This window comes from Stegostoma tigrinum, chromosome 10 (assembly GCF_030684315.1).
Source record: "Stegostoma tigrinum isolate sSteTig4 chromosome 10, sSteTig4.hap1, whole genome shotgun sequence".
NCBI lineage: Eukaryota > Metazoa > Chordata > Chondrichthyes > Orectolobiformes > Stegostomatidae > Stegostoma > Stegostoma tigrinum.
Genome location: NC_081363.1, coordinates 64,620,446 through 64,643,352, shown reverse-complemented (window position 1 = coordinate 64,643,352; position 22,907 = coordinate 64,620,446). Strand labels below are relative to the sequence as shown.

Here is a 22,907-nt window from a genome sequence, read left to right as displayed (position 1 = left end):
GGGCTTGTCAAATTACAAGGTTTGCTGTGCAAATATAAAGGATGGAGATTTATTCCAGGGCATGGGAAAGCTGGAGGGAGTAAATGCCGTGATTAACTGACAGTGTCATTTGAGACATTGCCAAATGGAAAAGGTCCTCACGCAGCTGGATTCTTTGGTTCCTACAACTTTATAATGGCCTCTCCCTCGTGATGTTGTGTGGCCTCTTGCTCCAGCTTATCCATATGGGGTCCTCACCGAAGATCAAAGTTATGATTCATGCAGCACACAGAATGATTCATGAAACTGTACCAGAGAATCTGTCAAAGCAACAGAATCAGTGACAACTCCTAAAGAACACATGCACCTCATTAAATCTGTGCTGCTGCTCTCTACAAAAGGTGCAAAGAGATCATGAGCCACAGCTGCATGTTTCTGGTTACGTTTCTGGTTTCCTACTTTGCACTGTTCAGTCAAAATAAATAACAGAGACTGGACTATCTTGAAACAAGTGCATCATAACTTCTGCTAGGGAAGTATGCATTCACCTGCATTATCCTGTGAAAATGGTCACATAGATTGTTGAATAGTCCTTCAAGCTCCTGTACAATGCAGTATTCTCTGAAGCAACAATGAGTTTCATTTATATATCACCTGTAACATATAAAGCTACCTAAGGTGTCTAATATTTGCCACTCAACCACACAAAGCAAGATTAATACAGTTGACCTGTGGAGAAAGAAATAGAATTAATATTTGAATCAAAGCTAACTTGAAGGGTCCCGACCTGTAACATCAAGCTTTCCTGCTCCTCTGATGCTGCTTGGCCCGCTGTGTTTATCCAGCTTCACACCATGTTATCTCTTCTTCAGAACCTTGATGTTTTGTTTCTCTCTCCATAGATGCTGCCAGATTTTCCAAAGTTTCCAGCACTCTCTGTTTTTTTTTGCCCCCAGCATTTACAATAGCATATTTCTAATTTGGATTAAGTTTCAATTCTTGTTTTCAGGAAAAAAAGGAAGCTATACAGATATAGCGAGAGGATTCCAGCGCATTGAATCCAATCAACTACAGGTGTGGTCACCAATGATAAGGCGAATAATACCGAGGATGTGCCAAAGGCCATCAATGAAGGAATTCAGAGAGTTTGAAGAGTTGTGGGGTTGGAAGGGATTACAGGCATAGTGAGAGGTAACATCGCCTCATGGAGAGATTTGAAAATAAAGATGATTTTTAAATTAAAGCATTGCCAGACCAACCATCAGTGTAGATCAGTGCGCGCAGGTATGATTGGTAAACGTGAATTGTTTTGAGTTATGACATAGACAGCAGAGCTTTGGATGAACACAATTTTATATAAATGGGAGGCTGACCATTGGAATTATCAAGTTTACAGTAAACCATAACTTGTATGAGGATTTCAGCAGCAGAAGAGCTAAAACAGGATTGAAGTTAACCAAAGTTACAGAGATGGAAGTAAGCAGCTTGTTGATGAAGTGTGTATGTAGTTGAAAGCTCAAAATGGCATCAAATAAAATAATAAGAGGACAAACAGTCTGATTTAGCCATAGACAATGACTAGGCAGTGGAACGGAGCCACTGGTCAGAGAGTGGGTTTGTGGGAGAAGACCTGTAGCTTTGATCTTCCTAATAGTTAGTTGAAGGAAATTTACACTTACTTAGTTGGATAAGCAAGGGAACAAATCAGAGAGAGCTAGTGATGAGGTGGGTCTGGGTCTCATCAGTGTACATGTGGAAATTGATAGTTTGATTTCCAAAGATGCTACTTTGGGGCAATATGTAGTTGAGAAAAAAAAACAGAGCCAAGGAGCAAACAGTTGAGGTCGCAAAGTGAAACTTCGGCTACAACTGGACAGATAGAAGTGGATTAGATGAGTCAGCCAGTTGATTGCCAGAGGTACGGGCTTCAAGAAGAATAGGAAGTGTTCATTTCCCACAGTCACAATGAAACAAAGAATATCATTTGTGACTTTGACAGCAGTCGATTTTTTTGGTTCCATGACTGAGTTTAAGCTGACTGGTGGGAATCAAATGTAACATTCTGGAAATGTTGGGGATGGTTTTTGGAAGTGATAGCAACTTTGAGGGCTTTGGAGAGGAAAGAAAGATTTGAGATGGTCTGACACTTTGAAAGAGGGGTCAAGAATTTTTTTTTCGCAGATGTCATAACAACAGTGGATTTGAGGGGACCGTGGCAGTATCAGATGATAGTGGAACATGTGTGAGTAAGAGAATTGAGATGATAATCTTGTGAGCTATATTATCTGCAATGTTTGCACTTGCTTAGCAAGGTTTTCTTCCTGTTATGCAATTTTACTTAATTTGTCTACCATTGAAAAGAAACAGAGCTGAAGTCAAGAATGTACAAATTCTTGAAGGATATTACCCTGAATATCCTTAGCTTTGCTATCTGCCAGTCTAATTTTGTTCAAACTAAAATTTCTCCCAAAAAATCAAAGCCATCTTTTTCTGTCACTATCGTGTGTTCTGTTCATTTGTCATAGACTACAATTGCATCCCCAGCCACTTGCTCAGGTGAAATCAGGTTGTATGAAATCTCAGCACACAGTCTAGTATCAATTCCCACATCCTGTCCAAAAGTGCTCATTTTTACCCTCACAATGTGTGTCACTGTTGTCCGTGCCTAAACCCCCCATACAATAAAAATACTTATCCACTCACTGTTCTGCCATTTGTACACTTGATTTGTACGATATATTCTTTGACATCCTCACTGACCAATTTGTCCAAACTCATACAATGTCTGTCCCTTCAATTTCCACTGATGGACATTAACTCCCTGTGTCCCAGCAATGTGAATTCAAAATCCTCATTGTTTTCATTATCAATGTAACCGCCTCTACAGGCTTCTGCAACTTAAATTTCTTTTCTCGAGCTTTGCAACCTCTTCCTCTGGATTTCTCACCCGGTCCATTATGTCAATTCTGCTCAGTCAGAAGTCACACCACACCAGGTTATATAACAACAGGTTTATTTGACATCACAACCTTTTGAAGCGCTGTTCCTGCACGTGACAAAGAAGCAGCGCTTCCAAAGCTTGTGATTTCAAATAAACCTGTTGGAATATGACCTGGGTTTTTTTTCTGATGAAGGGTCTAGGCCCGAAACATCAGCTTTTGTGCTCCTAAGATGCTGCTTCGCCTGCTGTGTTCATCCAGCCCCACACTTTGTTATCTCGGAATATGACCTGGTGTTCTGTGACTTCTGACTTTGTCCATCCCAGTCCAACACCGGCACCTCCACATTCAACATTAGTGCCAAAGTGTTGTCGCGCTTTGTCGTGACATCATCATGATCCTTTATTTCAGTCAGCATTTTGAAGTCCACCTAAAACACATGCTTCAGCTGAGTGTTCAATCCTATCTCCTGGCTCAGTGTCATCCTTTTATTTTTTATTTCTCCACAAACTGCTTTGTGAAGTGGACATCAAAGGGTGTTTTTCCCCCCTGTTTTACAGCGTCAATGCCTCCTTAAGAGATCTCTTCACAGATTCTTGTTTTGAAAGAATATCAAACTTCGGGCAAGAAGCATACAGCTCAGGAGAAAAGCCACGTACTTCCTCATGTTGCACCATTGATTCTGAATATCACCATCAAATGAAGTTCTGGCGCATTCAACGCCAGAATTTATTAAGTGGTACAGCTCAAGGATTCTTAAATGTACGAACTCGCCAATTTGGCCATTCACACAGTCCCTGTTACTTTTAAAAGCCCTGTAAAGACCAGTACTTCCAATGATCATTCCCTCATATCGTCACATAGTTTGATTACTTTGGGGGCAATTAGGCGGAACTTAACGTGGTAAATATAAAAATACGTCAAACTTTAGCCCACGTTGCACAAACCCGCGCATGATTCGTCACCGTTTTTTTTAAAGACTGCATGGACTAAAAAGCTTTTGTTTTATTTTTTAAATAAGTGTACCTATGTTTTCAGATCGAAGCACCTTGCTGCTAGTAATGTAGGTTTGAAGTCGGCCCCATGCTATTCGAGCGTCTTGCTTCCAGTCCTCTGATTGCATTCCTTGCTCCTTGTTTGCACCTTAAGAGGGTTCAAATCACAGGCTGGTTATTGCAAATAGTAGGTTCACATTGCTTACTAATTATTGCACCACTTTCCCCTTTCTAGTTCTAGGCTCGAGTTATGACCATAAATCGCAAATGAATACACCTTCTGCTCCATTAACGCGGCCCCAGCTGAAGGTGCAGTTTGCAAATGTTTGTGCACCGTCCCTCATGTTGTGTTCAACTGTTGCCGGGACAGCAGCGGACACGGAAGAGCGGAAAAGGCGTAAAAAGGCTGCGAGATGACATCCGCGGACACGGCTCTCGCTTTGAGTCTGCTGGGCGGCCACTTTGCCCATTGCTATGAATGAACAATCTTTGCTACATGAGGGTGTCGAGAACTCAACAAATACGCTAGCATTCGTCTTCTGTGGCTGTTTTCTTCGACGCATTCACATATTGCTATGGCAACATTTAAGACTTGAACTACAAAATCGAGGAGTTGGCCGGGAAAGCTTGACAAGCACAGCCTGTCAGATGGTGCCAGCAAGTTAATTGTATCACCCCTTGTGCCTACTACCTCAGGCGTGGCCATCAATCATTGAGGGACAGGAGCTTACAAAACTATGATTCAGGAAAAAAAAATCATAGATCAACTTGTGCCATCTGCTACAGGAATACTTGAAGTTAGTCCTCAGTTCAGGAGGAACTTCACTTTCTCTTTTCAGGTTAGCACTGGGCGCATACTCAAGTTGGCCAGTTTCCTGCCAATAGATGCAATAAGGGCGCAACAGATGCATAATTTTAAAACGCCCACATTTGTTTTCATTGCTTTCCTCAAGTAAATGTTCAAAATATTATCAGCCTATTTAAATCTCCTAAAAGTTAGCATTTGCCTTCCATAGCACTCCAATTTGGGACACTCATATCTTATAAATTTAACAAATTTACAACACATTGCCTTGAAATAGTTACAAATTAAGGCCTTAAAATAAAAATAAGACATTTTAAACTTCAAACATGTTCATACTGGGAAATTTTGAAAGAATATAGTAAAATTATTTTTTTCGTCGCTGCATGTAGGGCAAATGCTAAATAAGGCAAGTGTCTTCAGAGGACTTGTATAAATATCTTTCTGTTGTCATCACTATAATTGGGACATCCTGAAACTGAATAGTGCCCGTGAGAAAAAAAAGCAGCAATGCGCAAAGCTCCCCAGCAGAACTACCAAAAACTGCATTCCTATCCCAAATGCTGACCTGAATTCCATTCTTTAAACACAAGGTAAATTAAAAGTCTGTTACTATTACTTGACACTAGGAACAAAACAATAGGACCATTGAGAAGGAGAACCATGTTTGGTTCTTTACATTGTGTTTATGGATATACTTCATGGATTATGAACAGGACTGACAAAATATTAGGCATTTAGCACATTCTTGGATTATTTTCTGATATAGTGTGTAAGGAGTTTAAAAAACACATTCACAGTAACACATGTCCTAGTTTATTTCAACATGGGATTTGCACCAAATTCTCAAAATGCAGCCAAGTTCATACACAATATAACAAGCAATTCAACAAAAAGCAGAAAAAAAACAGTTCTGAACTTAGGTTTAGGAAATGTAGCTAGTCAGACTAGCAATAGGAGAATATTTTTGTTTTAGTAATTATAATTCAGGTGGATTTGCTGTAGTTATAGAAGAGGACAAAGATAGACCAGGATCAAAAGATTCCAAGTATGTTTAGTCAGTTTTATTCACCTGAATTAGCAAGCTGAGAGGCAGTCAGAGGAAATAAACAGGATTCACAACAAGTATTTCCACAAACAGAAAGTGAGACTCCTAAGCTTAGAGCCATAGAATGTCAAAGAGCATACACATGTGAGACAAACATTGGGAAGTTTACAGAGATATCAAAACTTAATTCTGTTTTGACAAGTGCAGAAAGTGCAGGGGTAACATTGAAATAAAGGAAATTAGGAAAACAAAGAGATATCATGAAGTTAAGTCAAAGAAAATTCAAATATATTTCATAAATATATGAAGAGCAATAGGGTTTCTAAGGGCAGTTAAAAACCAAAATAGGTAACCTGTATGTGGAGGCAGAAGGTGTGGGCTTTATTGTTAATGAACACATTGGAAGTACGAAGGGAGTTCGTATTTTTGAAAGTAGATATCAGACCCAGATGAAGTGTATCCCTGGAAAAATATATTTAAGGCTTTGACCATAATTTTCCTGTGTCCTCTTGCAGCAAGCATATAATCTATAAATTTGAGGACTGCTAATGTTGTATCCTTGTTTAAAAATGAATAAGGGGGTAGACTGAGCAATTCCAGGCCAGTCAGCCCAATGCCAGTGACAGATACATAACTGAAAAAGGTTCAAAGGAATGGCATCAACCTTTATTTAGAAAGACAAGGATTATTCACAATAATAATTCAAGTCAATAATCTTTAATCATCTAAGTTTAACTTTGTCAGACCCACTGAATATTTCTTGAATGTTCTATTTTTGCCTCAGATTCCAAGCATCCATAGTGTATTCTTTCTGTAATGATTAATTGAAGCGTCGACATGGATTTCTTAATGGAAGGTTGTATCTGACTAAGTTGATTGAATGTTTTTGTGGAGGTAACAAACAGGGGCAATGAAATTAGAGTGTTTTTGCATAGTCTATCTGGATTTTAACAAGGTGTTGACAGCATTCCTCATGAAGGACTGATCAGAAAAGTGTGAGCTCCAAGGGCAAGTGGTAAGTTTGATTGAAAACAATTTTGTAGCAAGTAATGAATGGGAATAATGTGACCACGATTCTGCTTCCAGTGGGGTCTATTGGGCTCAGCACTGACCCATTGATTTGCCAGGTATGTATCAATGATGCAGGGGACATGACTAAGAATGTTGCAGGTGATATGAAAATTGGCTACATGGTTGAGAGAAAAATATAAACCAGCAGCTTGCAAGAAAATGTTAATGACTTGGTGAAATGGGTACAAAGTGGTATGTGAAACGCAATCCAGGGAAAAGAGATAATGCACTTGGGAAGTCAATAAAACAAAGGAAAACAAAATAAATGGTGACAATTATAGAGGAACAGAGAGACCTTGGAATGCTTGTCTACAGATCTCTGAAAATAAAAGGATAGATGGTGAAGATGACAATGAAAATATGTAGGTACAAAGTTATTGAAGTTAAGCAGCTATTTATTAGTTGAAATATATGTTAGAAGAGCGGGGAGGCTGAATTAGCCTGGCCAATGCTGGAGAATCACATGTAGTTCTGATCATTCTGATCACAATTGAGTGACTACAAGGGATATTTAAGAGAGAGGCAGACTGCCTGTAACAACGGAAGGCCGGCTGCACCACATGCTATCAGTAAACACTACTTGGCTCACTACTGACCACAGAAGCAGGCAGCAACATGCCAGACACCTGGTGCTATGCTCTAATCGGGTAAATGAGTTGGCAACACCAGATTCTCCACAGAAACTCCACAGGATCAGTATAACCAGGTCACAAATCACAAACCCTGTGTCCAAGAAATGGTGCAAAGCAGCTTATGGCATTTTTGTTGTAAAAACAATTTTACTTTTATTTTTGACTTTTTTTATTCCATCCAAGTCTAATTTTCATATCTCTCTCTTTCTGTACCTAATTTTAAACTGAATTCATCCTTTCTAATTTACAAGTCCTCGTGCATTTTATTCACAATTTTAATCTGATTGATTAAGGAGATAAATGGATATTCGATGTTCAGTCAAATCCCAGATACATGATAAAAACCAAAATAACTGTGGATGGTGTAAATCAGAAACAAAAACAGAAATTGCTCGAAAAGCTCAGCAGGTCTGGTAGCATGTGCAGAGAGAAATCAGAGTCAATGTTTCAGGTCTGGTGACCCTTCCTCAGAACTGATGGTAACCCCCAGGTTGCCTCACTCCAAATTCATCAGATCACACTCTCAACAACTTGTAACATGTTGAGTTTAAATGAACAATGAGTTCAACGAAAGATGAATGGTGCTTAATGCATTGCTACAGCAAATTATGGCCCATTGATGAAAATAGATGAACCCATGACACAGTTAAACAAAAATTTCAACAGGGACTTAATGAAAATCCTTATAAAGGGTAGAAAAAATACTTGAAGTACTATCTTTGAAAGTAAATGCTGAAATAAGTTGCATTGACAGCAACACAGACAGCTGAACAAAAAGCTGTGTAACTTTAGCAGGATACACTTGTTTTATATATATATATATATATATATATATATAGCTCATCTTGTCCCCCATACAATAAAATATATTCAACAGCACTGCCCATGTCCCCTTACCAACTCCAGCACACACACCGAACCTGTACCAAAAATCCTGTACAGTCAGTGCTCTTGTGCAAATGGGCATACTGCCTACAAAATTAGAGCCACACATGTATTCCATATCAACTGTGCTTTTCATAAGTTTTTTTACATTCGAATTTCCTTCTTTAGTTTATATTTATTGATTAATTTCTCTGAGCTTGGAATACAGGTGGTATTTCAAACAGTCTCCTTATGCAATGAAATAAATTATCTGTTGACTGTTAACCTATATTGAATATATAACGTGAACGCCACATACTGTGAGTGTACAGGATATTTGCCATGGACACCCTGCATGGAAACTATTGTATAATGAAAACAACCTGGGTTTATTGAAGTTGGCTTGTACAGTGAAGAGCGGGGAAAATTGTTAAATTTAAGGAAGTTAAATGTTAAGGATGTTAAAATAAAAATAATGAATCTAGTTCTTTATACTGTGAACTTTTGGTCATATTTTTACTCTAATTTAAGGGATTAAACCCAATCTCCAAGAATGTGAAATGTCTTTATGGAAGACTTAAAATGTTTGTTGGGGGAAGGTATAAATTAATAGCAGACACAAATGTGTACAGTAGATAAGAATTAAAGCCAGCATAGCTAAAACTATAACACCAAGGACAATTAATAGTTGCTATGTGTTGATTTGTTATTCATGTAAATGGAAAAATGTAGGACTACTCCGCAGATCAGGCAGCGTCTGTGAAGAAAGTAACAACATTCACAATATTTTGTCTTTTGGTATTTATTATTATTGGTTAAGTTTTCTTTTGTTAAACATATTATTTCACATCATTTTGGAAAAAATACTCATGGTTAAATCCAAAGAAACTAGCACAGTAGGGTGAAATGAGAGTATGTAAACTGGTGGTTGTATTAATGCCAAAACCAGTCAAGCTTTCACTTCACAATACTCTGTCTGACCCTGCTAAGTTACATCAAATATCAGTTGCTACTCAGTGGTAGGTTAGATGTCTTCAAGTTGCCACAAGTGTCCCAAATGATTAATTGGGGGTCAGGAAACAAACGAAAAGAGAAATTGCTAGTGAAACTCAGTAGATGTGGCAGCATCTGTGTGAGAAAACAGGGTTAGACAGAGTTTCGAGTTCGGTGATCTTTGTTCAGAAGTGCTTTTAAGTCTTTTGAGAGCTTATTACACTCACTTGTTCACTTTGTCCTTTGATAGGGCCTTCATATTTCCTTCCCTCTGGTGTAGCTGAAAAGTAAAGAATTGATTTCTTTTTGAGAAATCTAAATGCAATTCCCAGTAGAATCACAGTCCAATTTAAAGAAAAAAACACCATTCATGATAGCTAGAACATTTCTTTCATCCCCAACATTTTAAAGATCCTGTAAAAATTAAATTATAGCTACAATTGACAAGGGGGCAAGATCTGTCAACAAAAATAAAGCACTACTTCATCTGATGATTATGAATTGAGATCTTATCATGACTCAAAAGTACTAATTGTGTCATAGAAATCCCCCAGCAAAACTGTAAAGAGCAATCTAATATGTTTATAGTATAGTGTAATCAGTTTTACTGGTCTGAGTTGAGAAACATTTTTGAGCTGACAAATCTTTCAAAATGTATCAAGTAATGCCTCAGCTTAACAAGGGGAACACAATGGAAGAAGCTTCATGAGCTAAAGGTACAACCAAAGAGATAGCAAGAACAACTTTTGCTGGATTCAGAGATAACACAGTGTGGAACTGGAGGGATACGGCAGGCCAGGCAGCATCAGAGGAGCAGGAAAGCTGATGTTTTGGGTTGGGACCCTTCTTCAGAAACCAAAGATGTATCAATGAAATGTAATCACTCTATTGTAATGTAAGAAATTTGGCAATTGATTTGACACACGATAAGTGGAAAGGCATTTGATGAAAATGACACAAAGAGCCTGCAGAGAGATACAGACAGGTTAAGGACGTGAGCAAAAAGCCTGGCAGATGGAATATAATTTTTTGATTAATTTGTGGGAAGAGGGAATCACAGCCTGACCCGTGTTTCTCCAGCTCCACAGTGTATGCAGCACTGTGTATTATCTCCAAAATGCAGAAATCTAGGGTGGCACAGTAACTCAGCGGTTAGCACTGCTGCCTCACAGTGCCAGGGAGCCAGGTTCGATTCCCCCGTGGGGCGACTGTCTGTGTGGAGTTTGCACATTCTCCCTGTGTCAGCGTGGGTTTCCTCTGGGTGCTCTGGTTTCCTCCCACAGTCCAGCGAAGTGCAAGCTATGTGGATTGGTCATGCTAAATTGCCCTTAGTGTCCAGTGATGTTTAGGTCAGGTGGGTTAGAAAGAGGGAAACACACGGTTTAAGGGGAATGAGTCGGTGTGGGATGCTCTTCAGAGGGGCGGTGTGGACTTGTTGGGCTGAATGGCCTGTTTCCACACTGTAGGGATTCTGTGAAATTCACCAAAGAACCCTGAGACAGCACCTTCCAAACCTATGATTACTCCCATCTAGAAGGACAAGTGCAGCAGATAAATGGGAACACCAGGACCTGCAAGTTCTCCTCTAAGCCACTCATCACCCTGACTTGGAAACATATTGCTGTTTCTTCACCATCGCTGAATCAAAATTCTGCAGTTCCCTCCTTTAGGGCACATGGGTCTCAGCAGTTCAAAAAGGCAGCTCACTGCCACAATCTCAAGGGCTACTGGAGGTGGGTAATCAAAGCTAGGTTCTAGGCCTGAATCATCGACTATCCTGCTCCTCTGATGCTGACGCACCTTGCTGAGTTCCTCCAGTTCCACATTGTATTGACTCTGACTCCAGCATCTGTGGTTCTTGCTATCTCCCCGCTACTGAGCTTTTTGAGTGTTGCTGGAGCTGCACTCATCCAGCCAAGTGGAGAGTACTCAATCACACTTCCGACTTGTGCCTTGTGGACAGGCTATGGGGAGTCAGGAGGCAAGGTACTTGACAATGTATTCCTAACCTCTGGCCTGCTCTTCAAGCTACTGTGTTTATGTGATGAGTCCAGTTGAGTTTCTGGTCAATGGTAACCCCAAAGATATTGATAGTGGAGCATTCAGTGATGGTAACACCGTTGAATGTCAAGGGGCAGTGATTACCGCCAACCATTTCTTGGTGTCACAATGAGAGAGATGAATTAGCTGAAGACTGTTATCAGTGACGCTGGGGACCACTGAAGGAAGACTTGATGTCGGCCACTTGACATTTCTGGCTGAAGCTTGCTGCAATTCCTTCACCCTAATCTTTTGCACTGATGTGCTGGGCTCTTCCATCATTGAGGATGGGGATATTTGAGCAGCCTGCTCCTCCAGTGAGTTGTTTAGTTGGCCCTCACCATTTATGACTGGATGTGGCAGGACTGCAGAGTTAGATCTGATCCTTTAGTTCCTTTATTCATTAGCGGGATGAAGACGTCACTGGCTAAGCAGCATTTGTTGCCCAGAGGGCAGTTTGGAGTCAACCACATTGCTGGAGGTCTGTAATCACATGTACGCCAGACCAAGTGAGAATGGCAGTTTCCTTCCAAAAAGGACATTAGCGAACCAGGTGGGATTTTCCAACAACCGGCAATGGGTTCATGGTCATCATTAGATTCTTAATCCCAGATACTTATTGAGTTAAAATTCCACCATCTGCCATGGCAGAATTCAAATCCAGGTCTCCAGAACATTATCTGGGTCTTTGGATTGACAGTCCAGCAATAGTAACACTAGGCCTTTGCCTTTCATTAGTTGTGGAATTGATTAGCTCTGTCTATCACTTGTTGCTTATGCTGTTTGACATGCAAGTAATTGTGTTTGGTAGCTTCACCATGTTGACACCGCATTTTTAGGTATGCCTGGTGTCGCTCCTAGCATGCCCTCCTGCACCCTGCACTGAAAGAGGGTTGATGTCCTGTCTTGATGGTAATGATTGAGTGGGGGATATGTTGGGCCAAGAGCTTGCAGATTGTGCTGGAGTACAATTCTGCTGCTGTCAATAGCTCACATCACCTCATTAATGTCCAGTTTTGAATTACTAGATCTGTGCGAAGTCTGTCCCATTTTAGCATGGTGATAGTGCCACATAAAATGGTTCAGGTTATTCTCAATGTGAGTGTAGGATGTTGTCTCCACAAGGACTGTATAGTGTCACTCCTACCAATAGTATGTACATATGTATCTGCAGCCAACAAGTTGGTAAGGCTGAGGTCATGTATGTTTTTCCCTCCTGATGGTTCCCTCACCACCTGCCACAGACTCAGCTTAGCAGCTATATCCTCTAGGACCAGACCAGCTCGATCAGTTCTACTGCTGCCAAGCCACTCTTGGTGCTTGGAATTCCCAGCCCAGAGTATACTTTATGCCCTTGCCACCTTCAGCATTTCTTCCAAGGCTTGTTCAACATGGAGGAGTACTGATTCGCCAGTTGAGGGAGGGCAGTATGCGATAATCAGCAGGAGGTTTCCCTGCCTATGTTTAACCAAAAGCCATGACACTTTTTGTGGTCTAGAGTCAATGTTGATGACACCCAGGGCACTTCTTTTCCAACTGTACACCACTGTGCCACCACCTCAGCTGGGTCTGTCCTGCTGATGGGCAGGACATATCCAGGAATGGTGTTAGTGGTGTCTGAGACATTGTCTGTAAGGTATTATTCTGCGAGTGTGCCTACTTCAGGCAGTTGCTGTCCTGGTTTGTGAGATAGGGATACCATATTGGCACAAGCCCCAGATGTTAATGAGGGGAACTTTGCTGTGTCATTCTGGCATTGTCTTTTCCAGTGCTTAGGTTGGTGACAGCTAGTCTGCCAGGTTTCTTTTCTTTACTGATTCTTTGTGGTGATGGCAGGTCATTTCAGTGGCCAGTTAGGTATGGAATGGGGGAAAATGTGAGGTTATGCATTCTGGCAGGAGGAATAGTGGAGTTGAATATTATTTAAATTAAGAAAGACTGAAAAAACCTACAGCACAAAGGTATTTGGGAATGCCCGTGCATAATGCTCATAAAGCATGCATATAAGCTCAGTAGGAAGAGGGAAGGTAAATGGAATGTGGGCCTTTATTTCAAAACGACTAAAGAAAAGATATAGAGTTCTTGTTGAAACTGTTCAAGGCACTAGTCAGACCACACCAAGAATGTTGATAAGAGATGAAATTGCTGCCAAGGAAAACTACCCCTACTCTTCTTTGAAATTGTGACTTGGAATTTTCATATACCCCTAAGTGGATAAGTGGAATCTTGGCTTGACATGTCACCTGCATGATGGAACCTCGAACAGTACGGCATCCCCAGTCTCTGCAGTGGAACTTGACCCAACAACTTTCTGACTTAAGAGGTGTGAGTGCTCCTTCTGAAACTTCTAAGTGCTGCCACACAGACTATGCTAATTCCTCTGGAGTGGGCAATGCTGTTCTTCTACAATTCAGTCAAAAGAAACCAGCACAGATAATGGGCCTGTGACATTGCCATCACTCCCTGAGGAAGTGATACTGTACAAAAGCAACATTTGCTCTGCAGGTTTTTGTTGTGCAAAAACGTGACAAATTCTGCTTCAATGCTTTTAACTTTTAAGGTTAAAATCTCCAGCTGAATGTATCCCTGGAGGGTAAAGTGTCCTGCCTCTACTTGCTTGGATCAGTGAAACACTAATTTCCCTTCTCCAGTACTTCCAGATTTAATCATTTAACGTACTTATAGAATTTTTAAAAAAAATCTAATGTTTAATGCCCCCCGTTTATTTTCCTGCGTTGCTCACATTATTGTGGAAAAGGACTTATGAAGTGTTGGATTTTCATTGACAGTTGGTACCTGCCCTGGGCCGGAACTGAGAGTTGGGCGATCATTGTTCGGGAGGGACGGGTAAAGTGAACGGAACGGAAGTGAATAATGTCAGTGGAGTGAGAGCTGGAGGACGGAGCGAGTGTGTTGAGCGGAGCCGCTTGCTCTTGGAGCTTACTCCCGTCGAGGTCGAGCTCATAGTAAAGATCGGGGAGAGTGTGAGACAGGGGCTATTGAGGAAGGGGCGAGGTGAGAGAGAGGAGGCATGATGGGTCGTCAGGGGGGTGGTGGAGGATGTGGGAGAAGGGGAGAGTGGGATGGAGGAAGCGAGTGGGGAAGGGACTGGCCTGGAAGCGGGACGTAAAGGGGAAAGTGGATGGGAGGGAAATAAGCTGGAGAAAGGACAGTGATAATGAGCGAAGGAGCGGGCAGATGATGTTAGGCATGTGTTATGGTTTCCATAAATAGATAGTTTTAAACTTCCACTTGATACCTGATTAGAAGCCAGGGCACATCCATACCTTTTGTTATTCACCACTCACCACTTGTTTTAGAGACTTCTTGCAGTAAAAGTTCCTTCAAGCATCTCTAATCTCCCTTTGCCATGAATTCCTACTTTGAACCAGGTTCCCAGATATACTCATTTAGCCTCTGTCTTAAACATGTGACATTTCCCTCATACTAACTGTGCTCCTCAATGTCCACTGCTTTCCTGGACACCTTTGTCCCACAATACTTAACACCTAATCCTGTTCTTCCTTGAACCAAGTCTTGGTTCTAGCCAAAATGTCATAAATCCATGTGGCAATCTTTGCCTGTGACCCACCAAGCTCATTGATTAACTTCTGTACATTCACATACATTGATGTCTAACCCTGGTTTAGAATGCTTCAGTTGCTCCTTTATTCTGCCTCTAGCTGTTAACTTACAATTCTGTATTTTAGTGCTTTTTTTTCCAGTGTTTTGTGCACCCTATTTGATACCGTTTCCTGGTTCCCACATCCCTGTAAAACTAGTTCAACCCTCCCCAACAACACATCCTGCAAGGAACAGCAATGCCATCTGATTATGTTCAAACACAACCTGTTTGGCTTATACAGGTCACAAAGTGTGGAGCTGGATGAACACAGCAGGCCAAGTAGCATCTCAGGAGCACAAAAGCTGACGTTTCGGGCCTAAAACGTTTAGGCCGGAAACGTCAGCTTTTGTGCTCCTGAGATGCTGCTTGGCCTGCTGTGTTCATCCAGCTCCACACTTTGTTATCTCGGATTCTCCAGCATCTGCAGTTCCCATTATCTCTGGTTTATACAGGTACTGTCTGCCCAGATCTAGTAGCAGTATCACAGGAATCTCAAGCCTTCTGTCCTGCCCCATCTTTCATAGAACCCCTACAGTATGGAAACAGGTAATTCAATCCAATAAGTCCACACCAACTCTCTGAAGAACATCCAACGCAGACTTAGCCCTCTGCCTTATCCCTCTAACCCTGCATCTCCCATGGCTAATCCACCTACCAGCACATCTTTGTACTGTGGGAGCAAACTGGAGCACCCAGAGGAAACCCACGCAGACACGGCGAGAATGTGCAAACTCCACGCAGTTGCCTGAAGGTAGAAGTGAACCTGGGTACCAGGTGTTGTGTGGCAACAGTCCTAACCACTGAGCCACCCATGCCACCGTCAGCCATGTTTATCTGTTTTATCCTCCAATATCTATATGTACTTGCATGTTGCACTGGTACTAGTTCAGAGGTTACCAATTTTGAGGTCGTGATTGTTAATGTTCTACTTAGCTCCCCAAATTCTAACTGCAGGATTACATCACTACTTGCTACCTATGTCGTTGGTATCAATGTGGATCACAACCTCCGGTTGATTAAGCCCCCTCTCAAAAGAACTTCTTATGGTTGCTCTGAGAATTCTTTGCCTGTGGCTTTCTAAAATTTTCTAGCATTCAAATGCTTTTGTTTTGCTTCCACTGCATAACTTGAGAAAGATGGCTTTCTGCAGTTTAGCATTTCTAGTCTTTAAAGATGTTTTCCAATGTGTGTGCTGCAATGCCTTTCTTTTTTTCTTGTCCTAATCTGCTCACTGTTGGTGTTGTTTGCCTTAAAATATTTTTCATCACTTTGTGTTCTTGTAGGTACTAAGCTGTTGTGAATGGGCCAAAGGGCCTACTTCGGCTGCACCTGAATCTCCTCACTGTTAATTAAATTCCCAATGGTTATCTTCAGCAACATATTGGAAATAAGCTATATACTCCAAATTGTCAATAAAACTCAAAAGAATTGCAGATGCTGTAAATCAGGAAAAAAAAACAAAGTAGCTGGAAAAGCCCAGTAGGTCTGGCAGTATTTGTGAAGGAAAAAACAGTTAATGTTTTGGGTCCAGTGACCCTTCCTCAGGAATAGTCAGCCTAGCTTAATGCATGGGATGCATATACTTTAAAAAACAGAAATTGAATTCTCAATTAATTTACAGTGTGGACTTTTTTAACTTTAAAGAAGGAATTGAGATACATTTCCAAATGTTTTCAGTATTTTTGAAATCAGTAATTCAATATATTATGACATTTGTATCAGCCAGGAAAAAGTATGTAACCACTTCTTGTGTATCAATGATGCTGATGCGCTTGATGATTTCCTAAGCTCTGAAAAGCAAAATGGAAGATGAGTTTTACTTTTTTTAAACGTAGGCCAACTGTATATATTCCCTTATTTTTGCATGTTCTTTTTTAGATGAAAGGCAAAATAAATTCTCATTGTCAAAATTAGTTTCTCTTCTGAATCACAAACAGCTCGCAGATTAATGAGAAAATGGATTCTGCATCTCAAGGAAAGAAAATGGTGGCACCCACTGTATCTCAGATAAATGCTGAATATGTTACTCAGGTAAGGTTCGTGTACCTTATAAATGACACAGCATATTTCTGACTGCCTTTTTTCAGTTACAAAGTTCAAAGATATTTTTGATTAGGTATTTATTTATGCCACTTGTGTTATTTTCAAGCAAGTAAAAGATGGTGTGATGTCTGTACCAGATTGTGTCAAAAATCAGACGACACCAGGTTTGCTTGAAAACACTAACATTTTAAGCTCTGCCTCTTCCTCAGGTGTAGTGTGGAAGAGGAGGTATATCAACGCAAAATTTATAAGCAGATAGGTAACCACCCTAAAATTAACTCACTGACCACTTCCTATTGAAGCTTTAAACAGTTCTAAAGGAGACACAGGTTTCTGTTGATTAAAATGCAAATCCCAGAATTTCTTTCAAGTCATTGCTCCAAGATAGTTAAAGGTTTTAACAATATATACAAGAGGATGCATCTCAGGTCAGACAGTGCATTTTAGGTCAGAAGACTTGTTTAGAATGTCAGTGTTTTATTCTGGAGTCAGGCTGGTTTTATTTTTCACCCCATAATGTATGTGTGAGAGTGAGAGAGAAAATATCTCGTGTATTTGGGTCACCTGTAGTGTGGCATGAACTCAAGATCACTGAAAACTCAGCTCCCATGGATCAATCGAGTCAAGAACGCTCCCCATCACAATGGTCATTTCAGCATCTCCCATTACAGCAGCATCAGTACTTGATACCAACAACTGCCAATTTCCAGACACGAACCAACAACTCATCCTCCTTTCCTTGACCGTAATGCCTTCACCTTCGACAACCAGTTCTTCATTCAGACACACAGAACAGCCATGAGCCAGATTTGCTTCCCAGTGTGCCAACATTTTGATGCACAGGTTTGAACAAGACTTCTTTGCTGCACAGAACCTTCAACCAACGCCATATGCCAGATACATTGGCGACATTTTCTTCGTTTGGGCTCATGGCGAGGAATTGCTGAAACAGCTATATAACGATATCAACAAGTTTCATCCCACAATCGGACTTACCATGGACAACTAGTTAGAATCAATCTCATTCTTGGACACTCACATCTTTACCAGGGATGGACACCTCAATACCTTACTCAACCACATGCCTACGGATAACCTCACGATACTGCACTTCTCTAGCTTCCATCTTAAACATAATGAAACAGCCATTCCCTACCCACAAGACCTATGCATGTACAGAATGTGTTCAGATGAAGAGGAACGAGACAGACACCTGAAGGTGCTGAAGGATGCCCTCATAAGAGCAGGATATGATGCTCAGCTCATCAGTCACCTGCTCTGACGTGCCACAGCGAAAAACCATAATGTTCTCCTCAGAAGAACACATGGGATACGACCGATAGGGTACCCTTCGTTATCCAGCACTTCCTGGGAGCAGAGAAATTATGCCATGTTCTTCACACCCATCAATACGTTATCAATGACGATGAGCACCTCACCAAGATCTTCCCTACACCTCCACTCCTCACCTTTAAATAAACACCGAGACTTTAACAGACCATTGTTCACAGCAAATTACCCAGCCTTCAGGACAACATTGACCACAACACTCCACAACCCTGCCATGGTAACCTCTGTAAGACATGTCACATCATTGTCAAGGACTCTACCATCACACATGGGCAGATACTCAAGTCACTCAGTCAACATTGTCTATCTCATACGCTGCAGGCAAAGATACCCCGAGGCATGGTACATTGACGAGACCATGCAGATGCTACAATAGCAGATGAATGGACAGAACACAACAGTCACCAGGCAGGGTGCTCCCTCCCAGTGGGGGAGCACTTTAGTAGTTAAGGCCGTTCAACCACCGATCATCAGGTAAGTATCCCCCAAGGTGGACTTTGGGATACATAACAATGCAAAATCACCAAGCAGAGGCTGATAGCTAAGTTCCGTACCAATGAGGACCGCCTCAGCCGTGATCTTGCGTTCGTGTCATGCTACAGGTGACCCCACCACACTATATACTCTCTCTAACACACCCTCTCACATGAACACACGCTCGCACAGACTCTTTCTCTCAGACGCTCTGTCACACACCCACTCTCACTCACGTTTTCACTCGCTCACACCCCGTGATTGTCTCTCAGACGCACGGTCTCACGCTCACATATAAATCTGTGGGGTAAGTTATTTCATCCAAGATGTTTGTGTATTTGCTGATACATTCGATTTTGTTCACAAAAAGTAAAGCCAGCCTGGCTCCCGATTGAAACACAGATTCTAAACAAGCTGTCTCACCTGAAATGCATTGTCTAACCTGAGATGTCACCTCTTGGATAGTAGAACTCCAAAAGTTAGTGTTTTTAAGTAAACCTGGACTATAACGTGGAGTCGTGTGATTTTTAACCTTGTCACCCCAGTCCAACACTGGCATCTCCGCCACATGTTCCAGGTTCTGTCATCTATGATACCTGCAGAGCCCTTTGACCACTTGTAGATGCTCTTACTTTTAAAATTTAATGCAGGATTCAGCAGACATTTGATTTGCTCATTTAAGATAGGTGGGATAAAAAATTATAGTTGGTACTTAACTATCAAGTCTCTTGCTTATGTTTAATTTGTCTAGATATAAAATTAGTAAACTATTTTGTGCAGGAGAAATGGCTGAGACCTTATTAAATGTGGCATGGTAATGGAATATGGAGAGTGCATCTGTTTTTTATCCTGTGGATGCTATGCCGAGTTGAAAATAGGCTTTCTGACTATCCAGTCAAAGTTGTGGTTTAAACTTGCACAGATCTACTCAGAGTTTGCACTGCAGTAACTAATGTTTTGAAAGTGTTTACAATATCTATTGTCATGTTTTTAGCTATCCAATAGATACTGGGCACCTCACGTGAAGAAAAAAATGACTTTTGAACCTAAGGTAAGTCATGCTTGGTTTTCAAGTTTTCAAGTTATGTACACTGCATGGAACTTCTTCAAATGTGAAAGCACCAACAAAATGTTAGGTTTGTTATCACAATTATTACAAAGCCAGTAGAAAAATCTCAGATTTAAATTTCTGAAATGCGAATATATTTCTTCGCTGCAGGTTTAGATAGCTAGTGATTGTTCTTACTAGAGCTCTTAATGCAGATTAAATAACCTCAAACCTGCAGTTCCCTTCCCATTACACTGAAGGTAAACTAGCTAGATCATTGTCAACTGAACCATAGAATGAATCTTTATTTTTACCCTGTTCCTACCCAAAAAAACAAGCAATCGTGTTGAAGCATTGGAAATAAATTAACTCATACTGGCATAATGTATTCCACTGCTTTCTTTCTTTGCAACAGGTCATTGAAGACGTGTATCAGAAAGAGATTGTAAAGACAAAGTAAGGCACCAATTTCCATTTGGTTCAGTTTTAAGATATGATATTAAGGTAGTGCATTTGCTTTCTGCTGTATGTACAGACTTAAACTAAATGATCCATGAGTTTTAATTACGTTCTGCATGACATCAAGTAGCCATTATATTGGCCTTTTACTCGCACAATATTTTCGTAGCTAAGGGTTTTTCCAATGTAATGTGCTAATCTTAAGAATATTCCCTCTATAAAGTGTGTGTTTTTGAGGAATTGAAATACATTTTGCACTGCTGTTGTGCAGGCAAGGGAGAATAGGTGTTGCAAACTGTACAGAAGACCCATAAGCAGCAGCACATTTGACCACTTTTTTGAAAAAAAGGCACTATATCCTTTCCCTTTCAATATAATCAAACACAACTGTCAGAATGAACATATTTATTTTGTCTTTAATTAGAATCTAGTTTTGTATTTTGAAGGGCCTAATTTACATGTATGGTTTATATTCTAAATGAATATAAACTTTTAATGAAGACTTTGTACTAAACTGCATTACATGTTGGACTGACGAATGAATTTCAGTCCAACATAGTTATGTGAATTTGAAGAGGTAAAGAAACTACAAATTTAGTAAATTAGATTCTCACTCACTTTACTTAGTTTTTCTTACATACAAAAGAAAAGAAATGAAATATGCCAAAATTAAAACTTAGTGCTCACCGTTTAACATTGTAGTGCTTGAATAAAATGAGACATTTTTTCTTGCCTATATAAGTACCTACTATTGTTTAATGTTTATTTGATATTTGGTCATTTTGAGTTTGTGACGTTATAAGCCATCTCTTGAATAGTGATGGCAGGGTCAAGTAACACTTATTTTACAAACAGCAATTTTTTAAAAAATTTTTCAGATTTTCAATCAGAAAAATTATGCTGCTTGAGTTCAGGTAATTTTTATATTTGTTTGGTATTTATTTAAAAATTATTTTTGAAGCAATATTTTAATGAATATTATGCAGCTGACTTACATTTTCTTTACAAATTAATAGCCAGTATCTGGAGAATTATCTCTGGCCAAACTATTCTTCTGAAGTATCCAGCAATGCTTATTTGATGTCCATTTGCTCTATGGTGAATGAAAAATTTCGAGAAAATGTTCCTGCGTGGGAGGTAAGAGTCTCTCAGTTATCTTTTGTGGAGCTTTGATTTGCTTCCCAATCTTTTATAAAAATCATATGAAGTGTTGAAGCCTGGGGCCATCCCACAGGAAGGCAGCACCAGGAATTGATGGGGCACAGTCTGAATCTCACATTTCCAAAGTACAAATTGCTTATTTTGTTGTGAATAGTGGCAATGTGATACTCCTCACCGCAGGCACTGAATAAGTAAAATAGTCAAAACAATTTTATTTCAGTAGCATCTAAACTTGTATGAACACTCCTTAGTTATTTGAGAAGCAGATTTTTAAAAGGGCAGAAACTGTTGAATCCATAAGATATAGGAGCACAGAATAAGAATTAGGCAATTCAGTCCATTGAGTTTACTCTGCCGTTCGATCATGGTTGATATGTTTCGCAATCCCATCTTCTGCCTTCTCCCTGTGACCTTTAATCCTCTTATTAATCAAATACCAGTCTATCACTGGCTTAAAAACACTCAATGAGTTGGTCTCCATAGCCTTCTGCAGCAATGATACCCACAGCCTCACCAGCTTGCTCAGTATTTTACTGCAGAGTTGGTTGTTTTCAGATCTATATGGGGCTCTAAGAATATCAAGGAAATTGTTGAAAGTGAAATGATCCAAGGCTACATAGTGAGAAAGCTTCCTTTACCTGGTGAGAATGTCTACTGTTTACCCAAATGGAAATGTGCCAGAAGTGCTCAGCAGAGAAGGCAACATCTGTGGAGAAAATCAGAGTTCTAATGAAGTGTCATCACAATCTAAAACATTAACCCTGTTTCTCTTCACAGATACTGTCTAGCTTGCTTGCAATTCTAGCATTTTCTGTTTTCATTTTAGATTTCCAGTATCTGCAATATTATGCTTTTGTACTGTTTGCTCAGTTTTATTCTCTACCCAAACTTAGTGTAGAGTGTGTTTTCTTTTCAACAAATACTGCGCACAATATGTTTCATTGTTCTTCAGATGGGATAATACCTTTGGTGTTGAGTTTTCTGCTTAGGTTCTAAAAACTGTCATGGAAGAACTTCATATTCAAATTGAAAATGGAATTTTCTCATTTGTTCACGTGCATCAAAAAATTTAATGCTAAAGAAGAATTCCATGCAAAAATGCTGGAAGTACTCTGCAGGCCTGCTAGCATCCGTGGAGTGGAAAACAGTTAAAATGTTAGTGCTGCCCCCTTCTATTTTGTGACAGTTAAAACAGGGCCATTGTTTATGGCAGAGTGCTATAAAAAAAATGTACTTAATTTGGGGTGCCAAGTAGCCAGTAGCAATAATACTTAAAACAAGACTCTCAACCTGTGGGTTCCCATCATTTAATGTAGTGACGAGCTCTGCAGAGTCTTAGCTGTCTGTACTCAGTATGAATCTCCTTTAAATCCTCTCAGTTTCT

The 22,907-nt window shown here is 40.2% G+C and overlaps 2 protein-coding genes across 11 annotated transcripts in view; one reads left to right on the top strand and one right to left on the bottom strand.

The window, feature by feature from the left end:
• Positions 1-4,498, bottom strand: part of LOC125455427 (uncharacterized) — a 28,813-nt gene extending 24,315 nt beyond the window's left edge. Inside the window, exons 1-2 of one of the 4 annotated variants that reach the window (XM_048537390.2) lie at positions 4,191-4,498; positions 3,945-4,061 (exon numbers count right to left, since the gene is read on the bottom strand). In XM_048537390.2, the coding sequence (XP_048393347.1) occupies positions 3,945-4,061; positions 4,191-4,476 (403 nt within the window). In that variant the 5' untranslated portion in view covers positions 4,477-4,498. The remainder of the gene's footprint in view (positions 1-3,944; positions 4,062-4,190) is intronic. The other 3 variants (XM_048537391.2, XM_048537389.2, XM_048537393.2) reach the window with 3 other exon arrangements.
• Positions 4,359-22,907, top strand: part of aqr (aquarius intron-binding spliceosomal factor) — a 75,502-nt gene continuing 56,953 nt past the window's right edge. For 2 of the 7 annotated variants that reach the window (XM_048537388.2, XM_048537382.2), the window contains exons 1-6: positions 14,231-14,378; positions 16,926-17,019; positions 19,850-19,906; positions 20,319-20,359; positions 21,241-21,276; positions 21,379-21,499. In XM_048537388.2, the coding sequence (XP_048393345.1) occupies positions 16,945-17,019; positions 19,850-19,906; positions 20,319-20,359; positions 21,241-21,276; positions 21,379-21,499 (330 nt within the window). In that variant the 5' untranslated portion in view covers positions 14,231-14,378; positions 16,926-16,944. Of the gene's footprint in view, positions 4,753-14,209; positions 14,379-16,866; positions 17,020-19,849; positions 19,907-20,318; positions 20,360-21,240; positions 21,277-21,378; positions 21,500-22,907 lie in introns of those variants that run through there. The other 5 variants (XM_048537386.2, XM_048537385.1, XM_048537384.1 and 2 more) reach the window with 5 other exon arrangements.